Source organism: Maniola hyperantus, chromosome 4, assembly GCF_902806685.2.
Source record: "Maniola hyperantus chromosome 4, iAphHyp1.2, whole genome shotgun sequence".
NCBI lineage: Eukaryota > Metazoa > Arthropoda > Insecta > Lepidoptera > Nymphalidae > Maniola > Maniola hyperantus.
Window position 1 is genome coordinate 13,449,688 of NC_048539.1, and position 27,628 is coordinate 13,477,315.

General features: G+C 37.5%; 2 protein-coding genes across 4 annotated transcripts in view; one reads left to right on the plus strand and one right to left on the minus strand.

Annotated features, from left to right (window-relative positions):
* Positions 1-27,628, minus strand: part of LOC117997196 (protein obstructor-E-like) — a 147,941-nt gene that overhangs the window by 94,667 nt on the left and 25,646 nt on the right. The window lies entirely within an intron of this gene.
* LOC117997140 (arrestin homolog) overlaps positions 1-27,628 on the plus strand; it is an 81,040-nt gene that overhangs the window by 21,037 nt on the left and 32,375 nt on the right. For all 3 annotated transcript variants that reach the window (XM_069498003.1, XM_069498004.1, XM_069498002.1), the window contains exons 2-8: positions 3,933-3,986; positions 4,182-4,346; positions 11,765-11,885; positions 13,262-13,409; positions 13,866-14,022; positions 24,450-24,511; positions 26,657-26,720. In XM_069498003.1, coding sequence (XP_069354104.1) covers positions 3,955-3,986; positions 4,182-4,346; positions 11,765-11,885; positions 13,262-13,409; positions 13,866-14,022; positions 24,450-24,511; positions 26,657-26,720 — 749 coding nt within the window. In that variant the 5' untranslated portion in view covers positions 3,933-3,954. The remainder of the gene's footprint in view (positions 1-3,932; positions 3,987-4,181; positions 4,347-11,764; positions 11,886-13,261; positions 13,410-13,865; positions 14,023-24,449; positions 24,512-26,656; positions 26,721-27,628) is intronic.

A 27,628-nucleotide genomic window follows, 5' to 3' on the forward strand; every position in this document is an offset into this window, starting at 1 on the left:
ATCCAAGTTAAGTTAAAGAAATTTGAAGAGAAACTAATAAAAGCGTTATTAACCGAGTTATAGCAAAGATCAAAACGCAATTTCAAACGTCCCAGATTCGAGAAATCCAAAGGAAGAACTAAAATCCAAGCGAAGCGATTTACGACTCTCGATTCTTATGATCTGTGGATATTTACAAAGGAATTTTATAAAGTAAACTAAATAAGATAGATTTAACGTAAATTGGGCGATAAAAGACAAACGGTCATAAAACGGTTTGGCCCCGGACGCGAGGTCAGTGCAGAAAATCTAGGTTACAGTTAGACCAATGCTAGACCACGATAAAATAGTATGACGGTAATAAAACTATGGCTTGTAATCCCTGGGATTTCATCCCTTACAACCTTGTATATTAGTTGGGAAAGTTTCGACTTATTGGTGCTGATATTTTGTAGTACCTATCTATTGTGAATTGCAGGTCAGAGTCGTAAGTTTTTAATTTGGGGCTTTATAATTTCTGGTCTGGTCTGGTGGAAAGCTTCGGCCGTGGCTAGTTACTTACGACACTTCTGGCAAAGCTGTGCCTCCAAGCGATTTAACATTTTGGTTGCCGCGTAGAAACCGAGTTAACTTAGGTAACTCCGGAGTCACGTTTTTAGTTTTGTCTAGTCCGTTTGTCCGTCTGTCTGTGTCACAGCCATTTTAAAATTAAGCTATAAGAACTGTAGGATACTTAAAGAAGAAATTTAGCAGATACAGAAACATGTAATAGCTTGACGTGGGGCATATTGAAATTTTGAAAAAGAAATCAGATTTTTCGTGATTCCTCCGAAATATGAAAAACTCGAGTCACAAAATTAATTAATGTTTTCGGTTCCCCCCTTCGAATCATACTTCGTTGAAAGGGAATTTAAAATCATTATCAGGTTTCTTAGACAGTTTAAAAACTACCGTTTAGTGAATAATGACTAAGTACCACAGTTTTTAGTAACTATAGGTATAGCATGCCTATAGAACTCTATCATAATTATACGTGTTCTGACTTCTGTCACGCCCTTGATCAGCAGCTTTTTGGATTTATTTGGATCGCGTGATAAGCTTTCTTAAAAATGTTATAGACCGATATAATTTAGCGATTTCTCGCATTGAAAACAGCCAAGACTTATAATATTATGTACTTAGATCGATATCGGCCTAGTGGTCGGTCCTTATAGGCCCCATAGTACGGTATTTTACACCAACCGAGAAAATATAAAAATGTATAAACAAGATAATATAAGCAAAAAGCAATCGAAAAAGTTAATTTCGGTTTATAAAATTATATAATGAATTTTATAATTTATTTTAAATATTTCACTTTTTATCTGTTCTACAAATATACAAAACGCATGATACTTTCAGCCGCCATGTTAATTCCGACTGTGACGTCATGGATTGAAATTTTAATGTATTTCACTAAGAAAACAACGTTGCTTACCAATCCGTGTGACGTCATGACAGCTCAACAAAGATGGCGGGTAGCATTTTCGCGGCGAAATTTGAAATGCAAAAATGTGAAATGCATTTTTATTGCACTTACCTATCGATCGAATAAAATTTTTGTAATTTTTTTGGTAGTTTATTATCACTTTAGGATCAAATTAAGATACTTTTCAAAAGAGGGAAAATACCCTATTGGATTCCGTGGTTCGCCATTTGATCACGTAGTAGCGCATATAATCTAACTTTTCGAATTATGTGCAATAAACTCAAAAAATTTAGGTACGTGCCCGGAATCGAAATAGGACGGCCACGCATACAGTCAAATTATACTTTGTTGGAAATTGATGACGGTTCTGTTAATTAGAGTTGTTTATGGAGCGTCTACGACATAAGCATAGTATTTCGGTACAAGCATCGGGTTTCGTTCTACTTAGTTGTTATTGTTGAATTGCATGCACGAGGACTTTTCGTGGAGTATATTTTCTGTGGATGCTGATGGGAACAGAGAGGTTTACTACCATATTTAATTTCAAATGAGAAATAGGATTAATTTACTTCGTAACTCTAAAAGTTTGCCAAAACATTTATTCAAATTACTTTATGTGACTTTAAGACACGCTTTAATAAAACGAATAGTTTTCAGGGTTCCGTACCCAAAAGGTAAAACCAGAGTAAACTAGAGTAGGGGAGCCCTCAGTTTGATCCTGAATCGACATCTGTCAAATATTAGGTACTAGCGACCCGCCCCGGCTTCGCACGGGTAGCTTACTACAAGCTTCGTAAGGATCTCTAATTTTTTGAAAATATATTATAGCCTATGTTACTCAGGAATAATGTAGGTAGCTTTCAACTGGTGAAAGAATTTTCAAAATCGGTTCAGTATTTCCAGCGAGCACCAAGGGTTCCGTGCTACAATCGTATTTTTTCGACATTTTGCACAATAATTCAAAAACTATGGTGCATAAAAATAAATAAAAATCTGTTTTAGAATCCACAGGTAAAGCCCTTTCATAAGATATCCCACTTGATATCTTACTTCGAAAATTGAAAATACTAATTATTTGTACATGAACACATTTTAATTTTTTTTGTGATGTAACCACAAATTCACTGTTTCCGGATTTTTCCCTTTACTTGTGCTATAAGACCTACCTACCTACCAAATTTAATTATTCTAAGTCAACGGGAAGTACCCTATAGGTTTTCTTGACAGCCACGACGGACAGACAGACAGATAGACAGACAGACAACAAAGTAATCCTATAAGGGTTCTTTTTTCCTTTTGAGTTACGGCACCCTGAAAATGTGTAAGCCCGAACAAACAAAAAAAACTCTTTCAAAAGTCTACGAAAGAATGATTGAAAGCTACTATTAGTTTTCTAGACTACACAACAATAGAAAATGTGTTTTTAAATAGCCAAGACATTTGTAGAAAGACATATTGATGGATGACGGTAAATAAAAGCATTTTGTGTCCTTTGTAATGGAAAGCTTTTAGGAACTTTTTTTCGGTGTTCGGAGTTTCAAGCTTACAGCTGATGTTGCCGTGAAAATGATATTCTTTTGCATTACAAGAAACCGGTCAGTCGCGACTCGGATTCGCACATGATGGGTTTCGTACTATCGTAGAAGAAATATCACTTTTTAATTTTTTTGTGATGTAACCACTAATTCACGGTATTTGTGCTAGACATTGCTACCTATCAAACATGATTCTAGATCAACGGAAAGTACCCTATAGGTTTTATCCCCTTAACGGGTCTTTAACACACTCGCAAGATAGACAGACAGACAACGAAAGGATTCTATTAAGGGTTCCTTTTTTCTCTGAAGATACGGAACCCTAAAAACATCAATTATGTGAAAATACAATATATAAAAAGTTGTATGATGTTATCGAATAAAATGTATTTTTTTAAATCTTATTAGACTGGGACGGACCTGGCGATTTTTTACAGTAAACTTGATAAAAAAGCTCTAATATATAAAAACTACTATTTGTATGTCCGTATCCGTTTGCGCATCGTTTATCCAATCGAGCTGAAACTATGTACAGTTGTTATCAGCACTTGCGTGAAGGTTTCTGGAAAACAATTTGTAGAACTCTCAGGAATGCAGATTGCCTTGCGATTTTTTTTAAGGTAAAGCCAGTACCTACATAACTTCTAAAAGTTAAAGATGCATGCCTGGGATCGAACCCTGGACCTACCGAATAGAAGGCCGATATCACCGCTAAGTCACTACTACCAAACCCATTTAAAAAAATATACTTACCTATTGAATCAAATAAAATAAATTATGGTGAATTGATTTACCAGCTACCTACAGACGATGTCACACATGGCGGAAAGTCATCACTGTAGGTATTAGTTTAAAAGCATTTTAGGTATACGTCAGTCAGTCAGTCAAGACTCCAGTCACCTTTTCCTTTTATATAGATTCTTATTTAATGTTCATTTTGTTTGTTTCAGAAAATCGTCTTCGGACCCCGAAATGACTACAGACAGTGCACTCAATTCTCAACGGTAAGTAGTTCTCACTATACTCGAGCCACTGAGGAAAGTTAGTATAGGAGTCTCTCTTTTACGTAATTCTATACAAATGACAAAGACAAAAACTCAGTGGGCTTGAAAATCACTTAAACTTATTAAAACTAACACAAAGCTGTTAAGCAACTCAACACTCTTACAGAATGCATAAAGTATTATAATTGTTCTCAGGGTATTCAAGAAGTCATCACCGAACAACAAGTTGACACTATACCTTGCATCTCGCGACCTCGTGGTGGAAGATGGCTGCATTGACAAGATCCAGGGCGTTCTGCACGTGGACGCCGAGAGCTTGGAGAATAAGAAGCTGTTTGGACAAGTTACCTTGACTTTTAGGTAACTATAGTCGACGCATTTTAAACTGAGTCGTCGAGTTATCTGTCTCTTTCGCTCGCACTTACAGATCGCTGGGCACCTACGACCTGTAAGTGCGAGTAAAACAGACAGATAACTTAACAACTCAGTTTAAAATGCGTGGACTATAACTATTCTTCCTTCTTATCCCAAGAACACTCTTACCAGTTTGATTAACGGAAGGGGGAAACCCCCCCAGCAATGAGGAATACGATGCAGAGAGAGAGAGAGAGAGAAGTCATAATAGTTTGTTACAGTATGTAATATTAAGTAGGTACTTATATCAATGTACAAAATAATTATTTATCTTGATTCTTGGACACAAATAGACTTAGACATACAGACATAGGTTCCGTTTCTTTCACAAGTATCCTAAAATAAAATAATAGTATGACATAAAGTAAATAAATTCGACACAAAACAAATATAATATAAACCTTTGAATAAGCTTTCAAACGAGGCAAACCTATTTGTTATTTGAGATCTTTGAGATACAGAAAAACTGTCGCAACTTTATAAAAATAAAACGAAGCTTATAAAAATAAAAGCTTTGAAAAAAAACAAAGATTCAAATCTCTTTCCTTTGGATAGGACGAGACGAGTAATATTTTAATGAAAAAATTATATTTCTTAAAGAGGAGAAAGTTTTTTTAGCCGCTTTTCATGAAAACGGAGTTTGATTCCTATTTGAATATAAATAAGTAGATCAAATTCAATGCAATTTTGTACACGTATGGACTTTAAAACTATACTCAATCTATGCTTAGGCAAGAACAACATACTTAGTGCGAGTTGCGAGATTACAGCATGCCAAAGGGCCATCGTCGCGTCGTCGTCGTTGCGAATTGTAGTCCGTGCGAGTTATCAAATTACTACAGCACTATGTTGTATCGGCATAAAATAGACTGCCGCACGCTAATTTTTTTGCATTAGCAGCATGTTGTTGCAACTGCGTAAAGGACATCGCACAGTGCCTGAAGGGCCGTAATAAGAGGCGTATTTTAAGCAATTTAAGTTCGAATGAGGTCAGCAACATTGAACGAACCGATCTCTGCTGTTATAAGCTTTTCTTCGATGTAACTGATGCAACTGAGTCTTGCGGCTTTTGGGCTTCTTGTGGATCGTCTCGTCACTCGTGGTATGGCGCTCAGTACAAAACATCTATACTAATGTTATAAAGAGGAAGGATTTGTCTGTTTGTTTGTAATCGATAAACTCTGAAACGATCGTACCATCGGACCTATCTTAATAATTCTTTCACAATTAGGAAGCTATTTACTTTATCTAGAAATAATATACTTAGGCAACTTTTATTAATTAAAACAAGCCGGCGATCAGTTAAAATTGTGATACGATTGTGATCAGATAAAGCAAAAGCTTGTATACAAATCAAAATGTAGACTTAGAGTGTACAGAATAGATATTCAAAAATGGATGTTTCGCTTTGCGTGGCAAGTTACTAAATAAAATACTTCGATAATACCGTAATTCTACTGGATTTTACGGCCTTTGAGATTTGTAATAAAGATCTACCGAAGAACTCTCTTATTCACAATAAAATTTGAATACAAAAGCCTTTCACACTTTCCTAAGGTTGACTGGGAGATAAGGTTGTCAACCCTTAAGTCCATCTTTTGTACTAAATATTAAATATATATTTATTATATTTTGTAATAAGCTGTGGTTGTGAAACAAGGTGAAAAACCGGCCAACTGCGAGTCAGGCTCGCGCAACCTTCAATACGCTATTCTAGCACCTTGGGAGTCGGGACCCCATCGTCCCCCAATCAACGCTCTGAACGTAAATCCGCGACATGTTGAGATGGCAATCGGGGTGTACGTGAGCGATGTGCAGGCTCGACCATACCAAAGGGAGATCTCCCACTGAGCTTGAAACTTCTATATATAGTCCAGATTGCAGAAAACTCCGTTAGTGCGAGTACTGTCGGCGGTACATTTATTTGGGACTACGTCATGAAATGTTATCGATGGAAGAGCGCCATCTAGTTGTCATTGTGGCAACTGGCAACCGCCACATCGGTATGAGGCGGGGGGCGGGCCCCGCAGACCCGCACGTCACCCGCGCTCGCCCGCACCGGGTTAGCTCTGGGGCAGTGCGTGTGTGCGGGGCGTTCCCTACCCGATTGCCATTTCAACCTGTCGCGTACTATACTTATAAGAACAACACAAACACTTCCCTGTTTGCATTAGGTAGAAAGTATAAACGGCACGGCACGGGATCAATAGAGGAAATACAAATCTCAGAAAATCCTAGCGAAACGTGACTAAAAGGACTTTACTGAATAATTAAGTACCTAATAATTGCTTAATACAATTATACCACTACACTCTATTAGATTAAAGCATATTTTTCTCTACTATAGAAATTGTACAACACAATGTTGTTTTTAGGGTTCCTCCAGAGTGAAAAGGAACGCTTATAGGATCACTTCGTTGTCTGTCTGTCTGTTGGTTGTGCCTGTCAAGCCCATCAAGGGATTCAGAACCTATATAGGGTACTTCCCGTTGATTATAGGATCACTTTGTTGCCTATCTGTCAAGAAACCTATCGGGTACTTTCCGTTGACCTAGAATCATGAAATTTAGCAGGTAGCCTATAAGACCAGCACACGTAAAGGGAAAAATTCAAAAACCGTGAATTTGTAGTTACATCACGAAAAAAAATTAAAATATGTTCATAAACAAATAATTAGTATTTTCAACTTTCAAAGCAAGATTACTATACTAAGTGGGGTATCATAATTATGAAAGGGCTTTACCCGTACGTTCTAAAACAGATTATTATTTATTTTTATGCATGATTGATTTTGATTTAACGTACACTGTCGATAAAAATACGACTGTAATACTGAACTTTCGGTGCGTGGGTCTGACTCGCACTTGGCCGGTTTTTTCATCCTACTCTGTTCTCCCGTTACAATATTTTACGCTAATTCGGCTACGCTTTTTACGCATTTATCCTACTCGTATTTACGGATACACTTTTTACGCTTTTATAATATTTTGTGAGAGGATTAGATTGTTTCAACGTTCGCCTACCGTGTAAAAAACCAGTCAAGTGCGAGTCAGACTCGCACGCGAAGATTTCCGCACTTCAAACAAAATATAAGATTATTGTGGCAGCGTGGTGTAGAAATAAAGCTTACTACATAATAAGAGACCGCGTTTGCAAGCGTAGTGTGGGACGTCCTCCAGCACGATGGACCGACGATATAAAGAGGCTGGCGGGTAGTGGCTGAATGAGGAAGGCTGAGGACCGGGTGTGGTGGCGCTCTTTAAGGAAGGCCTATGTCCAACAGTGGACGTCCACAGGCTGATGTGATGATGATGATGATGACATAATAAGAAAACCTCTAGAAAGAATAACAGCGAATATGGTAGTAGAGTAGCATGCATCTACATCACGTAGGCTTTTTAAATTTTAATGGCGGCCATTTGGAAATTCACTATCTTGGTTTTTATTATCCATACAACCATACTAATATCACTAATATTATAAATGCGAAAGTGTGTCTGTCTATCTGCTAGCTTTTCACAGACCAACAGTTTAGCCGATTTTAATGAAATTTTGTACAGAGTTAGCTTGCATCCGGGAAATTGACATAGGCAACTTTTTATCCCGGAAAATTAAAGAGTTCCCACGGGATTTTTCAAAGCCTAAAACCACGCGGACGGAGTCGCGGGCATCCTCTAGTTTGTTATATGTATGTGTGAATATTTCAACTCTCTATAAGTAAGTGTCTATTACGGTTCATGAGATCAGCACGCTGACCGACAGATGGACGGACAGACAGTGAAGGCTTAGTAATAGGGTCCAGGTAGGGTTGGCACTGTTTATGTACGAAACCCTACAGAGGCCTTTACATCATCATCATGATCAACCCACCGCGGGCCCACTACCGAGCACGGGTCTCCTCTCAGAATGAGAAGGGTTCAGGCCTTCGGGTATGGAATTCTAAAAACAAAATGCTCACGAGTATCCCTTTATCCCTTACAGTCCATTTCCTGACCCGTAAATCGTATTTAATAAACCTACTTTACAACAATCCCTTTTATTGTTGCCGACTCAATTCTCTGCCCTCATAAATAGAATTAAACGGTCAGTTAAGTTTTTGGTCACTATAAACAATCTATACGTTACAATACACATGGAAAATAAATAAATGCTTATAAACCGTATTTATTAGGCACTAGCTAGCTGAATCTGATGCCCGTGACTTCGTCCGCGTGTAATAAGGTTTTTTATAATCCCGTGGGAACTCTTTGATTTTCCGGGAAAAAAAGTAGCCTATGCCACTCTCCAGGTCTTTATCTATACCCATGCAAAAAATCACGTCAATCCGTTGCACCGTTGCGACGTGATTGAAGGACAAACCAACAAACTCCGCGTCAGTCGATCCTAACGCTTCTGACCTTAGGTCGGCACAACCAGGACATTCAAAGATTGCGGGTCTTACGTAGGGGGTTTAATCTGTCATTCATTCCTAGTTAGCCTGCTTCTATCTGACTGCATTGTCACTTACCAGGTGAGATTCCAATCAATGGTTCAAATAACTTCATCGAATTAAAAAAATTTTGATTGACTAGACAAATGCACCCACAAAAACTACTTACAGACTAAAGTTTTTGAAGAAATTTACCTAGAGTAAATAGTACCTAGAGTAGAGATATGACAAAATATTTTAAAAATACAACCTAGAGATGCTGCATACTTAGTTTGTTTTCTGAAGTTAATGAATAGTTATTGTGTTTGGGAGATAAATAGACCGTATCTGTATCCAGAAAACAAGATTTGTGAAGAGAAATAAATTCTTTGTAGAAGCTCTGGGATGCCAAAATTGCACTCTGCAAAACATCAACAAAACTAATGAATTATTTGAAATAAATACTTGTGTGGAGCATTTTAGCTATAATTCATTTTAAGGGTCGTAAAAATATGCTGAACCCTTGCCAGATTGAAATGATTTAGTACGAACTTGGCACAAAGGAGGGCATTCAACTTTGAGCTGAACAAATTGCTTCTAATACGTCTTATTTGTTACTAGCTGTTGCCCGCAATTTCGTCCGTGTCGCGCGGGAACTGTCTTCCCATGGATTTTCCAAAAAAACTCTTTCATATTCGCGTACTATATTTTATCTATACTTTCATGGCTACTAATATAATAAATGCAAAAGTGTATTCGTCCGCGTTGACTACTGGGACCATAGATAAAGGATTTTATCTATGGCTGGAACCGATCTTGACAGAGATAGAATTGGAACTCCTTGATTTTCCGGGATTTTTATTCCGGAAACTTAAAGAGTTCCAAGGGATTTTAAAAAATCTAAATCCATTCAGACGAATTCACGCATCAGCTATTTTAATATAGAATTTATATCGGCAATGTGTTTACCAACATCAAACCAATACTTTAAACTTTATTTTGTAAACAACATAATAATAGTCTCTTTTAATAACGGAAAATTTTCCCTAAATATCATAATTTAAACCACAAAGTTTCGAAGGTTCTGCACCCCCAGGCCTATAGGCTATACGTAGTCCACAAAGAGTATAAAAATAATAATGAAATTCGAAGTCAACATTTCATAAACACGTACCTACGGAAGGGTTGGCTTCATTAGTTTTTTATTCGCACCGGTAAGCTCATCTGCCATACCCTCCCGGCTCTGTTTTTTTCCAACCCTATTTTCAAAGCAAGAGTATATATAGGCAAGCGCGCTCCAAGGCTAGCGTAAGAATATGTCTAGTAGAAAATCGCGCGGAATTAAACACGCGATTTTCTGCGGATTTCAGATTTTTTCCGCGTAGATCTGGTAATATGTAGTTCCGCGTGGTTATGGTACGTGTGGTTCTCCATATATCGGTACTCTTCAGAATATATTTCGGAGAGTGTGCCTAAAAATTTTTGGCTGCAGTAGGTACCTACATCATGCTTTGTACATCAAGTATAATTGCAGTCAAAAACGAGTATATGAAAGTATCAAAAAATTGGCGTTGCAACACCATACAATTTCAAATTTAATAATACACTGAAATGTTTGTTGTTAATTAAATGTACTTAAATAAGTTATTGTAATATGCTTAACTGCTCTACAACATCTAATGAGAAATAATTGCGAATGATTCTAAAATAATATATTCCAATTTTACCAAATAATAACAATGAATCTAGCCTACCGAGGCGTGTAATGAGTGTAATAATTGCTGCTAATGAATTTCAATTAGCTCGGCCAAAACCAAATTTTATATAACAACAACGTATTGATAAATCAACCATTAACTTTGCGGTTTTCGCAAAAATATGACCTATAGTTGAGTACCTATATTATTTTGTTAGTCGTTATAACCGATAGACGTTGGGGTCCTAATGTGGCTAGAATGGTAACCTTGCACCGAAAAGCGCAGATTTTGACGACCTCCCTGGCGCAGTGGTGCGAGCGCTGTGGTCTTAATAGTGGGAGGTCCCAGGTTCGATTCCTGGCAGGGGTTTGGAATTTTATTTTAATTTAATTTCTAAATTTCTGGTCTGGTCTGGTGGGAGGCTTCGGCCGTGGCTAGTTACCACCATACCGGCAAAGCCGTGCCGCCAAGCGATTTAGCGTTCCGGTACGATGCCGTGTAGAAACCAAAGGTGTATGGGTTTAATAAAAACTGCCATACCCCTTCCAGGTTAGCCCGCTATCATCTTAGACTGCATCATCACTTACCACCAGGTGAGATTGCAGTCAAAGGCTAACTTGTATCTGAATAAAAAAATAATAATTGGAAAACCACCCATTAGGTAGACAGACGACATCAAACGAGTCGCAGGGAGCCGCTGGATTAAGGCAGCGCAAGACCGTGGCATGGAAGTCCTACAAGAGACTTATGTCCCAGCAATGGATGTCATATATTTTTTTAATATTATAGACCAGCGCTTGGCTGCAATCAGACTTGGTGGCAAGTGACGATGCAGCCTAAGATAGAGCGCGCTTGCCTAGAAGATGCCTATTCACTCTTGTCTTGAAGGTACCCATATTATAATTGGAAGGGAAAACTGAAGCTGAAAGGGTGTTCCAAATCTTTGCAGTTCCAATTAGAAATGAGGAGGCAAATCGCTTCGTACGTACCCGTGGATTTTCATGGGGGAAATGCGGAGGGAGGAAATTTTAATTCGGAGGGGAAAACTGATGCTCGAAGGGTGTTCCAAATCTTAGCAGTTCGAAAAATGAGTAAACAAATCGCTTCGTGCATATCCGTGCAATATCCGTGAAAAATGATGATATGATTGCAGCCTGCGATAAAGTAGATGAATGATTCTTACATAGATTAGGCAACATATCAAACTTTAGTTTTTTTTTTTTAAAGAATATTGTTTTCACATTTTGTGTTTTGTCCAGATACGGTCGAGAAGATGAAGAAGTGATGGGTCTCAAATTCTGCAACGAAGCCATCATGAGTCTGGCACAAATATGGCCAGAACACTGCAACCTTGAGAAGGAGCCCAACACTCCGCTGCAGGTAATAATTATTTGCTACTAGCTGAAGTCCACGACTTCGTCCGCGTGGAATTAGGTTTTTAAAAATCCCGTGGGAACTCTTTGATTTTCCGGGATAAAAAGTAGCCTATGTCACTCTCCAGGTCTTTATAACCCACGCAAAAATCACGTCAATCCGTTGCACCGTTGCGACGTGATTGAAGGACAAACCAACAAACCAACAAACCAATAAACCAACAAACAAACACACTTTCGCATTTATAATAAGGGTACTGATACAAAGCTGCAAAGTTGTTATTTGACGCGAGTGTGTATAGAGAAAGATCCAGCGCGTGCTTGACCTTCGTTATTTTATAAAAGCTGAAAGTTTATCTGCGTACCTATAGTCTTCAACACTGGGAGAAACGTTTGTTTGGATCATGGTGGGAGAAGTTGGGAGAAGTTGGCTTCGGCACCGAAGAAGAAAGAAAAAAGTAAGGTGTGCCATCTGTAAACTACCAATAGATCGTTTCACATAGACACAAATTGAATTTAAATTCAAAAACATTAATTTCGCGTTCTCTATACATTTATCATAATTATGTTCTCCTTTTCTTTTTACAGATTTATAAAGGCAGGCTTATTAACAATGCATTTCTCAATATCCCCCATAAATTCCCTTCACTATTTTATTTATTTCATAATTCCGTTTTCTTGTATCGGCAAATCATCCATCATATCTGAACAGTTCCTATCGAGATCGACCGTAAGCGCGAGCGAGAGGAAAGATAAAAATGATGTATGACCCTCATCCCAAGTTTCTAATACCGAAGTGTAATGTGCCATAATATTTATTGAATGATTGAAAGCCATCAAAGGGTATTTTCGTTCTGTGTGAGTGCGTTCAACTAAGAACTAGAAAGATTATTATATTATACCAGACTCCATCCGCGTTGACTTGGCTATTTGATTTTCCGCCATAAAAAGTAGCCACTCACTAAAGCTATATCCATGTTAAAATCATATCGATCTGTTGCTCCGTTGCAGCGTGATTAAAGGACAAACCAACAAACAAACACACTTTCGCATTATAAAATGGGTAGGTACTAGGTAGTGATACTACACGAGGACACAAGGGGGTCTCTTATTGAGTTACATTATATCAGAGTAAAAAATAGTGGTTAAAACGTCGGCCTTCTTTTCAGGAGATTTGGGGTTTAATTTTTGGAGTTATGGCTATTTTAAGCCATTAAATATCACTTGCTTTAACGGTGAAGGAAACCTGCATGCCTGAGAGTTCTCCATAATCAGACTATGACCCAAACCCATGACCATTCTGAGAGGAGATCCGTGCTCAGTATAGTACCAGAAATGGGTTGATCATGATGATTATCAAATTTAAAAAAGCGTCTTTCACAGGATGCTCTAATCAAGAGGCTGGGTGCGAACGCCTTTCCCTTCCATTTGGAGCTGACTCCAATAGCGCCGCCGAGTGTACAACTGGTACCAGCGAAGCAGTACCACGGGGCACCTATCGGCACTTCGTATGATGTGCGGGCATACATTGGTAAGGGAGTTTCATATTTTCTTCACGACCTCAGTTATTATTCAGGAGAAAATAGCCGGCAGGAGACCACCTGGCCGAAGAAGAACATCGTGGTTAAAGAATTTACGCCAATTGCAATGGTACGGATCGGAAAGAGTACCTTCAAAAAAATATTAATATTGTCATAGGGTGGCCATATTAATTATTATTCGTACGTCACTCGTAAGTATTATCATAGCACAACGCAGGTTGCGTTGTGTAAAAATTAATCCTCAATACGAGTGATTCAATGATATACTTACCTATAGGCTGATCAAAATCCCGCAATTTCAGCCGTCGTAACTCGTAGCTCAAGTTTCATGGGTAGTCGAAGGCGAAAAGAAGTGGATGCGGGCGAGATCTAAAAACTATAAAATCTGCAAAAAACAGACTATAATCTCTATGGCACTGATTAATAAGTCACACATCTTTAAATAGCGGACCGAGCAGACGAGAAGGTTTCGCGTCGCAACACAGTACGGATGGGCATCAGAGTTCTTCAAGGTCCAGGGAAGGTGGCGACCCTACCGTTGGTGCTGCCTCCTAACTCGCCACCTCGCTCCTTGAGCGCTTTGGCACATCACAATGTTCTCCGGTAAGTACCATTCCTTAAAACTAAATAGTACCTTTCAGGTATAGAAGGCAAACACGTTTAAATAAATAGCGACTCTTGGTACGACGCAATAAAGCGTAATTCAACTTGCACAGCATTGCAGCCTAAAATTTAACAAACACCTCTCTATCGTGTACACTTTCTCTCTCTTTTTGGAGATAAGATTTACACGGGAGCCGTCGAAGGGGCGCACGCACCAGCACCATAGCTGTATGTAAATTTCTCGGGTCATATGACCAAGTGAGCCCGGTTCTGCACTTAACATAAATCGTTCTCATCGCCACTAGATGTCCACAACTGGACATGGAATGATAAATTCATCATTGTCATCATCATCTCGACCCATCGACCGACCAGCTACTGAACACGGGTCTTCTCCCAGAATAAGAAGGATTTAGGTAATAGTTACTATTAGCAGCCTGCTTCCATTTTGGATTGCATTATCTCTTACCATCAGGAAAAGTCTACCATACTGGCCAAGTGCAGATTGATAGACTTCACACCCCTTTGACAATATTATGGAGAACTTTCAAGCATGCAGGTTTTTTTACGATGTTTTCCTTCAAAGCAGGTGAAATTCAATTGCTTAAAACACAGCTTTGTTAAAAGTGCGTGCACGGGATTGAACACCGGACCCATCTGAATAAGTAGGAGGCCGACGTCTTAACCCTAGGCTACCAAATAAATCGCTCAAACGAAATGCAGCAGTTACATATGGTAAATAAATAATTTATGATACGGAAGATTTCCTGAAAATATTCCTGTATTTCTTGTACTAAGAGGCTTTGATATACACAAGATATACATGATACGCTACGAGCTGCTACAACAGATTTTGAAATCCCTTGTGATTTTCCATTCGATTTATTCATGCCGTTTCAAATACGTACTCACTGTTTTAGCCTCGTGAATTTGAATTTAGGTCTCTGTTAAATATACATGTGAATACATGTGGAATACTTACATTCAATAGTAACCCTGCTAGGGCGTGCGCCTAGGACTGGTCCGTGGTGGACAAAAATGCCCGAAGCGTAGATAAAATATGTCAGTCAAAAACTTTTTACGTGAAGCGCACCCTATAATTGTAGAAGCAAATATTCTGAGATTGCGTTGTGTTGTAAATTGTAATAAATACTATAGTCCGGGCCAATTAAATAGTCGTTCTCGAAGTTAACCGCAAGACGCGTCGCAATAGAATTTTTAAGCGTCGTCAGTGACGCGAGGGAACGGAACACACCAGCCACACACCACACCACCACCACATGGCAATCGGGGTATGAGGCGGAGAGACGCCCGCACAGCGCCCGAGCTCGCCCGCACTGGGGCTGCGGTAGCGCTGGGGCTGTGTGAGTGTGCGGGGCGTTCCCACCCCAATTGCCATCTCGACCTGTCGCGTACTATACCCACTAGTAAGAAATGCGGCAAAAATGACGCCAGACTTTAATGCTGACGCAAAAGTAACACTTTGACTTTTAAAATACCTAGGTAGGTATCCCCTTACTATACTGTTTTGAGTACGATCCCTTATGTTTCAATAAACTTTCCCATGAAATTCAAAGAAGTTTTTCAATTGTAAATCAAAAATATTCAGCTTATTTAAATTTTATAACAGAGTACAAGAAAACAATTGACGTTTTAACATTAGATATTTGATCATATTATTTCTAGACTTTCTTTTTTCTTCATTTTGATTTTCCACGTGGACTACCATAAATTTCGAGTCCCCATTTAACCCACTTAGGGGTGGAATTTCGAAAAATCCTTTCTTAGTGGATACCTACTCTTTCCAAAGAACACTTCCCTCCAAATTTGATGTCTCCAGGACCAGCGGTTTAGGCTGTGCGCTGTGAGTCAGTTAGTCAGGACTTTGAATTTTATTTATAGAGACAGTTCGCAACAGGTTGAGAAGGCAATCGGGGTATGAGGTGGAGGGACGCCCCGCACGCCCGCACGTCACCCGCAGCGGGTTAAGCAGGGTGGATGTGCGGGTGTGCGGGGTGTTCCCTCCCCGATTGCCATCTCGACCTGTCGCGTACTATAGGTATACCTGTATAAAGTAATTCTACTAGGTAATTTTATTTTATTCTTTTAATTAATTTACCACCCACCATGTAACTAGGTCTACTCGAAATAAGCCCTAAACATTTTATATTCTTCATTTAATTAATTTACCACTTGATTTCTAAGCCGTCTGTACTTTTCTAGGAAAAAAATATTATGACTAGACTATAGAACAATTTCTTAGCTCGACATTTTAACCTTCATAAAAGACAGGACGTTCTATAAATAATGCCTTCTCACTCAACCATAGATTAATACACTCAACCCTCTTATAAAGCTTTTAAAGATTCATCACTACTCAGCAAGCTAAGTATAAAGGATGCCTCGAAGGCTGAAGGCTTGAGAGATCGTTTTACTCCAGCGCCTTTTTGATTCCGATAAGAGTTGATTGAGAGTCAATAGCTATCCTTATCATTTTCTGCGACGGATGTAAAAGCTTGCAGTACTATTGATAATTTTGATTTTCAGCCGTCAAAACAAAAACATGGCGATCTTGGCAACGAAATTAAGTGTCAAAAACGGTCAATTTGAGCCTAGACTCACCCTTAAATAGCTCTATGTGGCATCTCTCACATGAGTTCACCATATTGCATCTTAATCAAGCAATGAATTAATCTTGCTAAAATTTGTATGTTATCAAGTACCCTCCAGCCTCCAGGCTATTCAGGTACTGATGTACCTACCTACCTATAACTATATATATACTGAATAGCATGGAGGCAGGCCTGTCTCACTCTTGGTACTTGCGAGACATAAGTAACTACAATCGCGCTACGCCTGTAGGCTGAACTTGTATAATAGGGCTGACGCGTTCTATTTATTTGCTCATAAACTCATTTTTTTTTTTGTGATGTAACCACAAGGAGACGGTCCATTTTGGGTGTACTCTTGTACCTTCTGGAGGGTCTAAAAAGTCTCCAGTAAAGTAAATCTATGGATAACAACGATTGATATCCCCATAGTATTATGTTTGATTTTAAGCATCTCGTGTAGTTTTCTTGCAAAAATAACATACATACCTACACGTCGGCTATAAGAGACAACTTCAGTCATAGAATTGCGTCTGTGAATTGCGAATTGTAGAAAATGTCAAAATATTAGCCAAAAAAACCGGGCACGTGCGAGTCGGACTTGCACACGAGGGGTTCCGTACCATCGTACAAGGTGTATATGGGTATACCTAACACTTTTATGTCGAACACTGCAAGTTAATACCGACTGCGCCATCTATATTATGTGATTTAGAAAATTTATTTTTTCTTGAACACACTTCTTTTTCGGATGTTTTCCTTTACTTGTGCCTTTCTGCCAAATTTCATGATTCTAGGTCAACGGGAAGTTGGAAGGTTTTCTTGACAGACGGTCGGAGAGACAGAGTGACAACAAAGTGAACCTTTAGGGTTCCTTTTTTCCTTTTGAGATACGGAACCATAAAAACATCCAAGAGATTAAGATATACACGTCCCATACATAACGATTAGTATAAACACCCTAATCTATATGGGGTCATAACCCCAATGTCCCGCGTTGCCCATTTAACCATACATAAATTACATTATCCTACTCCGCTGAGTATTGTATGCGCTTGGCTTAAGTTATAAGATTTTTAAAAAAGCATTATTTTTCTCAACATACAGCCAGTAAATAATTGACTAGGAACTCTTTTAGGGCTACAAGTGTTTATGGACAGCGTTAATCACTATTCCTTTACCACTTACTAATCTTCTCTACATAGTATAAAATAAAGTAGCTTCCCGCGTCTGTATGTATGTATGAACGAATGAATGAATGAATGAATCTTTTAAACTACGCAACGGATTTTAATGCGGTTTTCACCAATAGATAGAGTGATTCAAGAGGAAGGTTTATAGCTATAGATTAATTCTCAAAAGTTAGAGATCCCTAGAGAAATTGAAATAATGTAAATTAGGTCGGAAAAAAATCCTCTCATTTGAGAGTTTCCGAGACAATGACACCTCAATGACACCACATTAGTATCTACATTACACCCATGCGAAGCTGGGGCGGGTCGCTAGTATTATTATAAACGCGAAAGTATGTTTGTTTGTTGGTTCACGTTGCAACCGGCCGCGGCGCGGCGCGCGGACCGGGTGACGCGGCGGCGCAACAGATCGACGCGATTTTTTGCACGGATTTGACTTGGAGAGTGACATAGGCTATTTTTTATCTCAAGAAAACAAACAGTTCCTGCGGGAGGGCATGAAGGGCATTTTTGAAGCACGCTCGTAGGTGACATAAGTCGCTACGCGTATGTGTAAACACACACAAGCATTCGAAAATATCTTTACTTTTAAAAATACAATTTTTTATTATCTTTGCCTATCTGAAGCTTTATAGGTATGTAGCTTATGTACACGACTTCGTCCGCGTGGACTACATAAATTTCAAACCCCATTTAACCCATTTAGGGGTGAAATTTTGAAAAATCCTTTCATAATGGATTCTCTTTACAAAAATCACACTCTCCAAATTTCATGTTTCTAGAACCAGCGGTTTGGGCTGTGCGTTGATAATAATATATAAGTCAGTCAGGGCTTTGAATTTTATATACTAGCTGGTGCCCGCGACTTCGTCCGCGTGGATTTAGGTTTTTAAAAGTCCCGTGGGAACTCTTTCATTTTCCGGGATAGAAAGTAGCCTATGTTCTTTCCCGGGATGCAAGCTATCTCTGTACCAAATTTCGTCAAGATCGGTTGAACGGTTGGGCCGTGAAAGGCTAGCAGACAGACAGACAGACAGACACACTTTCGCATTTATAATATTAGTATGGAGTATGGATATACAGATATCTTTGGTTTGATGAAAAAAATAATTCCATATATATTCCGCTGGTCACTTAACACTTGAGACAAGAATGTTTCTAAACATATTTGGGTCAATTCTTATCCACGAGTACTTAGCCAACACAAAAACACGTCTACTTAAGAACTTGACGGACGTTATTGGATAGGTACTTTTCGGTTATGAGGAAAATGTTTGCTAAGGAAAATTCGCCACTGAAAATCGATGAACCAAGAAGTGAAATTGAGGTTTTCTATACAGAATCGATGTGCGTAGATTTTTAAATGCTAATCTATATTATAAAGAGGCTTGTTTATAGGAAGTAATCTCTGGAACTACTGAACCGATTTTGAAAATTCATTCATCAGTACATCATTCTTGAGTGACATCCTTCGTCTTCTTCTTCTGTCTGTGTGAGTGACATCCTAATCCTAATCCTAATTCCTAAAAATATTATAAATGTGAAAGTGTCGATGTTTGGATGTTTGGATGTTTGGATGTTTGTTAGGTACTCAATTACGCAAACACGGCTGAACGGATTTGGATGAAATTTGGAATGGAGATAGATTATACCCTGGATTAATACATAGGCTACTTTTTATCCCGGAAAATCAAAGAGTTCCCGCGGAATTTTGAAATATGTAAATGTGAAGTCGCAGGCATCAGCTAGTAGGGCTATATTTTATTTTCTAAAAATTAGAGATCCCTACGAAAATTGTAATAAGCTACCCGTGCGAAACTAGGGCGGGTTGCTAGTTAGGTAAATTATTTTTTTGCTTCGAATATTATATGTGTTATTTACATAAAATCTTGTTTTGTCAATAAAATATACATCTTTATTGTTTTACTAGCTGATGCCCGCGACTTCGTCCGCTTGGATTTCATCATCATCATCATCATCATCAACCAATAGACGTCCACTGCTGGACATAGGTCTCTTGTAGGGACTTCCACACGCCACGGTCTTGCGCCGCCTGGATCCAGCGGCTCCCTGCGAATCGTCTGATGTCGTCCGTCCACCTAGTGTGGATTTACATTTTTCAAAATCCTGCTGGAACTCTTTGATTTATCTCCATTCCAAATTTCATCCAAATCCGTTGAGCCGTTTTTGCGTGAATGAGTAACAAACATCCACACTTTCCCATCTATAATATTATTATAATTATTATATTAGGATCTAGCGGATGTTGTATTAATTTCATACAGGATGTTTATCAAGACAATATTTATTTTGAGATAATAAAACTACCTATGTGTGCGCGAAGAAAAATTCAGTCGTAGTCGTAGTAAAAATTGCTCGAAGTTCCATAAAAATCGCCTAAATACCCAAAACCTGAAATACACGCCGACAAAATCGAGGGTAACCACTTGTAGTAAAATCCTCAAACTGCCTAACCAACAGTGTAATTGCTTAATGAACTTTGCTAAGCGTTTTTAGGTCCCAATATGACCCAAATAAATTAAACTCTTTCTAATTCGTTTAATATTACGGCTTTTAACTTCATTTTACGAGTATCTTGCCGTGTTTAGCAATATTGTTTTTATTGCCTAGGCCCTAAAAATTGCTAGCGGAGGCTTAGTAATAGGGTACGGAAACCTTAGTAATAGGGTACACTAAGCCTCCGCTGTCCGTCCGTCCGTCCGTTCGGCTGCAGATCGTAAGGATCTAGGTTCGAGCCTCAATTCAATCCAAAAAAATTATTGGGAAATTTTGTTGAAAAATTCTTAGCTACTAGCTCAAAGCTAGGCAGTTAGCAGTGTAACAATTTACACCGCCGTACCTTGTCGGAGTGCATGTAAAACCATTGGTCTTGCGCCTGATCTTGCTACGGTCGTGTTGAATTGCCGTCCCATCAAGCTATGATAATGTAGGAATAGAGACTGAGATATACGTATGTCTCAGTATACGTTTTCTATTGTTTGGATTTGGTAACAATAAAATAAAATATTTATAGCGCAGCTATTTCTAAAATATTTAATGAATCGATCTTCCGTGCAGGTGGTATTTTTAATAGGTTTGTATTTTGACCTTGCTTTCATTATCTAGCTCGTTAAAATCGACCCGAAAATACCATAACACAATCAAACCGTTTAGCGATCATCACATAAACGCCATTACGTAAAAAAAGAGAAAATAGGGCAATGGTATTGGTATCCTGTTGACATTGGCACTACGGCTTTTAGATAAGTAAATGTTTCGCCATAGAAAATATATACTTACCTACTTAACTCATTAAAAACGACCTTCAGAGTATAGGTATGATGAAATATTTTTAATTTTATATTTAGAAAAAATGTTTCCTTTTCTTTGATGTCGACCAGGTTTACCAGAGCTCTCAGGTGGTATATGAAGACTGCCAATCCGCACTTGGCCAGCTGGTGGAACTGCCTAAACTCTTCTTATCCTGAGAGAAGACGCGTACCCAATTATATACCCAACGAGGGTTGAAATGATGGACGTCCATATTTGTACAAGTGCTAACTCACTGAAGTAAAAAAAAATTCTGTTCGACATCTTAGGGCACCGATCCCACTAGGACACCAGTGTGAGTGGTAGCGCAAACCAGTCGTCCTACCAACAAAAGGTATACACCTGGTTGTTGCCACCAGTGTCCAGTTTTTAGGACGCTTAGGTTCACCAATGACCAAACTGCTCCAAAGTATACCCTGTAGGTAGGTTATACTTACGTCTATGGTTGATTTAGTTTCTAGTAAACAAGCCTATTGATACCTAGTACCTAGTTTCAAGCAAATTCTGTAAACAATCGCGTGTACAATGATGTACAAACAAAATCCTAAAACTAATTAAAATCAACACCGACCCTAGGTAAACAATTAAAATTACCCTTGTTTTGCTTTCGACCGTTTAATAGGCTACTTGACCAATTTTTTTAAGTTGGTCTTAAATGGTTCAATATTGTCCTATTATATCAAAAAATTAACACTATATTTTTTGCGCCAAAAAACCGTAAAACTTTAATTTAAAAAATATTTTCTTAGACAGGTGAAAACACTGTCGGCCATGTTTGGCCGATAGATTATCTGTGCTCTGACGTCATGCATTGTAACAACAGTATAACCTGTGGTAACCCTGTGGTTATACTGTTGTTTACAACATGCATGACGTCAGAGCACAGATAATCTATCGGCCAAACCTGGCCGACAGTGTTTTCACCTGTCTAAGAAAAATATTTTTTTAAATTAAAGTTTTACGGTTTTTTAGGGCGCAAAAAAATATAGTGTTAATTTTTTTGATATAATAGGACAAATATTAACCATTTAAGACCAACTTAAAAAAATTGTCCAAGTAGCCTATTATATTCCAGAACACTCCGTATTCCGATGTAAAGGAATCCAGCCGTCATTTTTACAAAAGCAACTTAGGTATATACCGTAGAGTTCCCTAACTTCGTCTGCTTTTGACCGTTTTTTTCAAATTTTCCACCAATCGGATGTCAGAAAATCTGTTATGCCTGACCAACACAGTTCTCCAATGGCTAATAGTTCTTTTTATGTGTGTATGAAGTAATCCATACGTTTATAATTAGGCAAGCTAATGACCGTTTAAAAAAATAGACGAAGTTAAGGCTGAAATTTTCCAAACTTCATCTATGAATAGGAAATTTCTTTTAAACATAATGCCAATTCTTAATCAAAAAAATCTAAATAAGATAAAATTATTCAGGAAGTCCAAATACACTATCTAATGCCTTTTAATTTTATATATTTTATACTTTTATTTAGGTAGACCGAAGTTAGGGCGTACTTGTCAAAATCGTTCTTAAAGTCAGGGGTGGCCACAAAGGTATCGTAAATCGTAATAAAAATGAAATATGATGAATGAATTAAAACATTTTAATCGTATTACCCTAATAAAAAAAACTTATTTCTTATAGATACCAATTCAACTTTGGTAACACAATTTTTGATGCCACAAAGGTATCTTAAGTAAAAAAAATGTTAAAACGTAATACATATTAAATTATTTTAATTAAGGTATTTTAATTAAAGGTACCTACTATAGCACCTAATCAATATAACCAACAAAAAATATTTATTCTTATAGAGATCAATCAATTTTGGTAACACAATGCCACAAAGGTATCGTAAATAAAATTAATATGAAGCGAAATAACATACATATTATTGAATTACAAAACTTTAAACTTTTTTTCGGAAACGTGACGCTCTTTCAGATTGTTTTTTTTTTTTTTTTAATTTGAATTTTGGTTTACCATAAATCCCGCGGAAACCATGAATTTCAGGAATAGGAAATACTCCTTCAGGAGTTCTCCTACATCACAAGTCTCAACTGTATATCCCTAAATAAATAACTGACTTAATTATACACAGGCTACTTTTTATCGAGAAAAAAGCCATGGTTCATGCGAAAATCAATAAAAAAAAACAACATTCACGCAGGCAGCCGTCGCGGGCAAAACCTAGTAACTTTATATTTAATGAACCTTTTATTATCAAACATTAATTTAAAAACACCTTAAATGCGCCCAGACAATCAACTCTTTTATCAACTTACTTTACATTTTGTTATGTAGAAAATACATAGTTATTTATACAATATATCTACGTTTTGGTAATTATTCAGATACATAACAGTTTTAAATAGGTATAGAGTAAGAAAAAATACTATACTTTTATGCTTACTAAATATAAGTATAATACAAAAAGTAAATAAGTTCTTATTCCAATTTTGACAACCCTAAGGGCAGACGAAGTTTGGAAAACATCACATTACAGATTGTATCCTAACATTGTCTGCCCTAATATTTCTGTAGTTAACGAACATATCCAAGTGATTTTTTTAATTTTGATAATGGATTATATGAGTAAACTGTAGTAAAGATTTAAAAAAACTTACCTCCAAGCAGTATTGAGTAATGACACAAATTTTCGGGGTTGGTAAAAAAGAAGCGTGTGCGTGATTCGAAGTTACTCACGATTGTGACAAAATGGCCACCAATTTTTTGACAAATGACATTGCAATGTTGCCATGATTAAATATGTATACTTCCCAAATCACTACAATAAGTATTTCCATAAAAGGAAAAAAAATATTGAATTTTTTAAATTTTAGCCGATGTTAGGTATATAAGTAGAAGTTAGGAGACTCTACGGTACCTAATTTTTTTTAGTTTTAGTTTCTGTAATAATTATGTAATATTTTTTGTGTGCAATAAAGTATTTCTATCTATCTATCTATCTAATAATTATTATATCCGCGGCAGGCTACGAAATCCGTTTTGACGTTTCCTCGCTCATAAAGTTTTGTAAAGATTTAAAGTTTTGTAAGACAATATTATAGGTCGAGGTGGCAATTGTAGTATCAGGCGGATGAGCAGGGGGATACCCCTCATACCCGCGTCATAGACGAATGTTTCATATATTTTTTTGAAACATTCGTCTTTGGAGAGTCAAATTAATTCCAAAGTTAACCATCTTTGCAGTATAACCGCCATTGAGAAAAAGGACGCCAGAATTCTTAGACAGCAAAAATCAATAGAATAAACAATATTTTTTTATTGCAGACTGAAAAATAAAGCCAAATTGGAGGCAGACGAGAATTGCCGCGCTAAAGGGGAGGAAATTGGTGAGCGATTTTTCCTTATTATTTTTTACGCCCATATTGGCTCATTTAATCGGATATTAGGTTGGGTACAAAATGATTGCTTGGTGACGCGCGACATGCCAAGTATTTGTTATTCTGAGAATGGCTCAAAGCAAAGCTGCTATTTATTTTATTCTTTTGGGTTGTTCTTTGAACCTTGTCTTTAATTTTCTAATGAATAGTTTATAAGAAATGGAATAAGTAAAAGAATGTTGTGACGTGGCGATACTGATGAGCGTAAGTAGGTAAGGTAATCGCACCCGTTCCTCACCACATGTCGGGCAGTAGATGAATTTTGCTGATAGGGTGGCAAGAAGTGGACGGATACGCTTACCTCTACCTCTGTGGGAGCTATGCTACAATGTATAACTAGGTAAACTATCTTAGCATTTTACTTTGCGCTTTTGTCTTAGTACAACGAAGTACACGAACGCTCGGGATACTGAATTGGGTAATACTTAGAAGTGGTACCATTAAGTCTTTGATCCAAATTCTATCACCTGCACCTAGCCTTAAGCTGAACAAACACGAGCGAGATGTGATGTGTATTATTACAAGCGGAGGAATTATTTATTCTAATCGTATAAAGGAAACGCTTTGAAACATTTTCCTAAAAGGATTTTTGTAACGGAAATAAACAAAATCGGCCGACATTTTTACAAAAGCAAAAATTGTACGAAGTATTTTGTCAAATAGCAACGTTTCTAAGTTATCTACAGATTACACATAGATTATGTGGTCTGATGAGATACCAACCACTAACCACTACGTACGTGTGAAATACAGATTGAAATTAATCACTAGGTTAATTTAATTCATCAAGGGATGGATTAAAGGATTAATAGATAATTATTTAGTAGGAGATAATTAATTAAGCATTGGGGCCGATTCTCTTGTACACGATCTCTAAACTAAACTAAATTAACAGGTCTAAATCAAGTGCTATCCTTTTCCGCAAGCAACATTATAAAAGGGATAGCAATAGATTTAGATGTGCCATTTTAGTTTAGTTTAGAGATTGTGTACAATGGAATTAGCCACATTATTCATCTATACGTTGGATGTCTACAGTGTTAACTACCTAACCTGTAATCGTGTTCTTGGAGTTCATCAGTACCCTTATTATAAATGGGAAAGTGTGTTTGTTTGTTGGTTTGTCCTTCAATCACGTCGCAACGGTGCAACGAATTGGCGTGATTTTTCGCATGGGTATACATAAAGACCTGGAGAGTGACATAGGCTACTTTTATCCCGGAAAATCAAAGAGTTCCTACGGGATTTTTAAAAACCTAATTCCACGCGGACGAAGTCGCGGGCATCAGCTAGTAATTCATATTGTTTATCGCATCGTAACCAAAGTTTAATTAATTCTCTAATACACAGCATGTTCAACTATTAGCTAATCTGTAGTTTTTAGGGTTCCATACCTAAAAAGGAAAAATCCCTTATAAGATCACTTTGTTGTCTGTCTGTCGCGTCTGTCAAGAAAACCCATAGGATATACTTCCCGTTGACCTAGAGTTATGAAATTTGGCAGGTAGATATAGGTCTTGTAGCACAAGTAAAAAAATCCGGAAACATGAATTTGTGGTTAAGTCCTACATCACAAAAAAATATGTGTTACAATAATTAGTTTACTAAATCACATATAGGTATAGCTGTCTGTTTAACTTAGTGTTCAACATAAAAGTGTTAGCTGTTAGATACATCTTGTACGATGGTATGGAACTCTTCGTGTGCGAGTCAGACTCGCACTTGACCGGCGTTTTTTATTAATCGTAGTTAAGTTCTTTGCCTAATCACTATAATGCAGGCAAATGAAGCAAAGAAAATAAGAATGCGATATGCGATAACTAGCTAATGTCCGCTACTTCGTCCGCGTGGAATTAGGTTTATGAAAAATCCCATGGGAACTCTTTCATTTTCCGGGATAAAAAGTAGCCTATGCTGTTCTCCATGTCTTTATCTATATTCATGCAAAAAATCACGTCAATCCGTTGTACAGTTGCGACGTGAATAAAGGACAAACAAACACACTTTCGCATTTATAATAAGGGTAGGTAGGGTACTGATATTATGGCTGCCAATAGCGGTTTCGTCGCTAATATTTCACGTTATTTTCTGCAGAAAACCTGGAGTCTGCAGCGCCTCGCGCTACCGTCGAAAAGCCGTTCCTTTTATCAGATGGCAGGTGAGATTGATTCTATTTTTATTTGTAGTTATCTGAAATCCATTCGATGTTTTGCTCAAGGCAATCTGGATTTATTTTACCTCGCCCCATATCCTTATTTTTGAAAACTTCTTTAGGCGCGTTGAGCAATTTTGGGATGGCTGAAAACTTCAAGGTTGCGTCACCGACATGCTAATTTTATTAGCTTTAATTTGTTTTTCCGTAACGGAACCTATTGAGATGCAGTTATTAATGGTGTCAAGTATACTTTCGGTAAATTATAGCTGAAAGTTTTCACTTCTGTCGGCAGTCCCCACTGCGACTGCCGATTTTTATTAATCACTCATTCGGTTCCAATGTAGCGACACTTTGAAAGAGCAACCGCCGAGTTTCTTGCTGGTTTTTTCTCGGTAGGAAAAGCATTCCGAACCAGTCAGTGGTATATTTAAAAGCACTTGTACCTACTTACATACCAAAAGTTTATTTGAAAATAAAATCCTTTTTATTTAAAGAAAAACATTTTTTTTCTTAATTCTTGTTTATGTAAAAAGTGATTTTTAGAGTTTTTAACCTTTTTAAATTAGTGGCTCTGAATGGATGGATTTGGAGAACCATAAATCCACATAAATCTTTGTTTTGCAAATATTCTAAAGCCCTTTAGTAACTTTATAATGCTGTAGATATGAGACTATAAAGTATCATTCTAAAAATATATCTACTTTAGAACTACTTTTGCAAAATTATCAAATTCTTGTAAATACAATTGAAGTTTCGCCACATAAATACCCCTTGTTAGCTTAATATAATTTGATTTGCAATGTAAACCTTCTCTTATTATTGTTTTCGATTGAACTTTACTCTGAACTTAAAATAAGATTTGTTCATTGTTTATACCCCCCCTCAAACAACCCTCAAATGATATTAAAAAG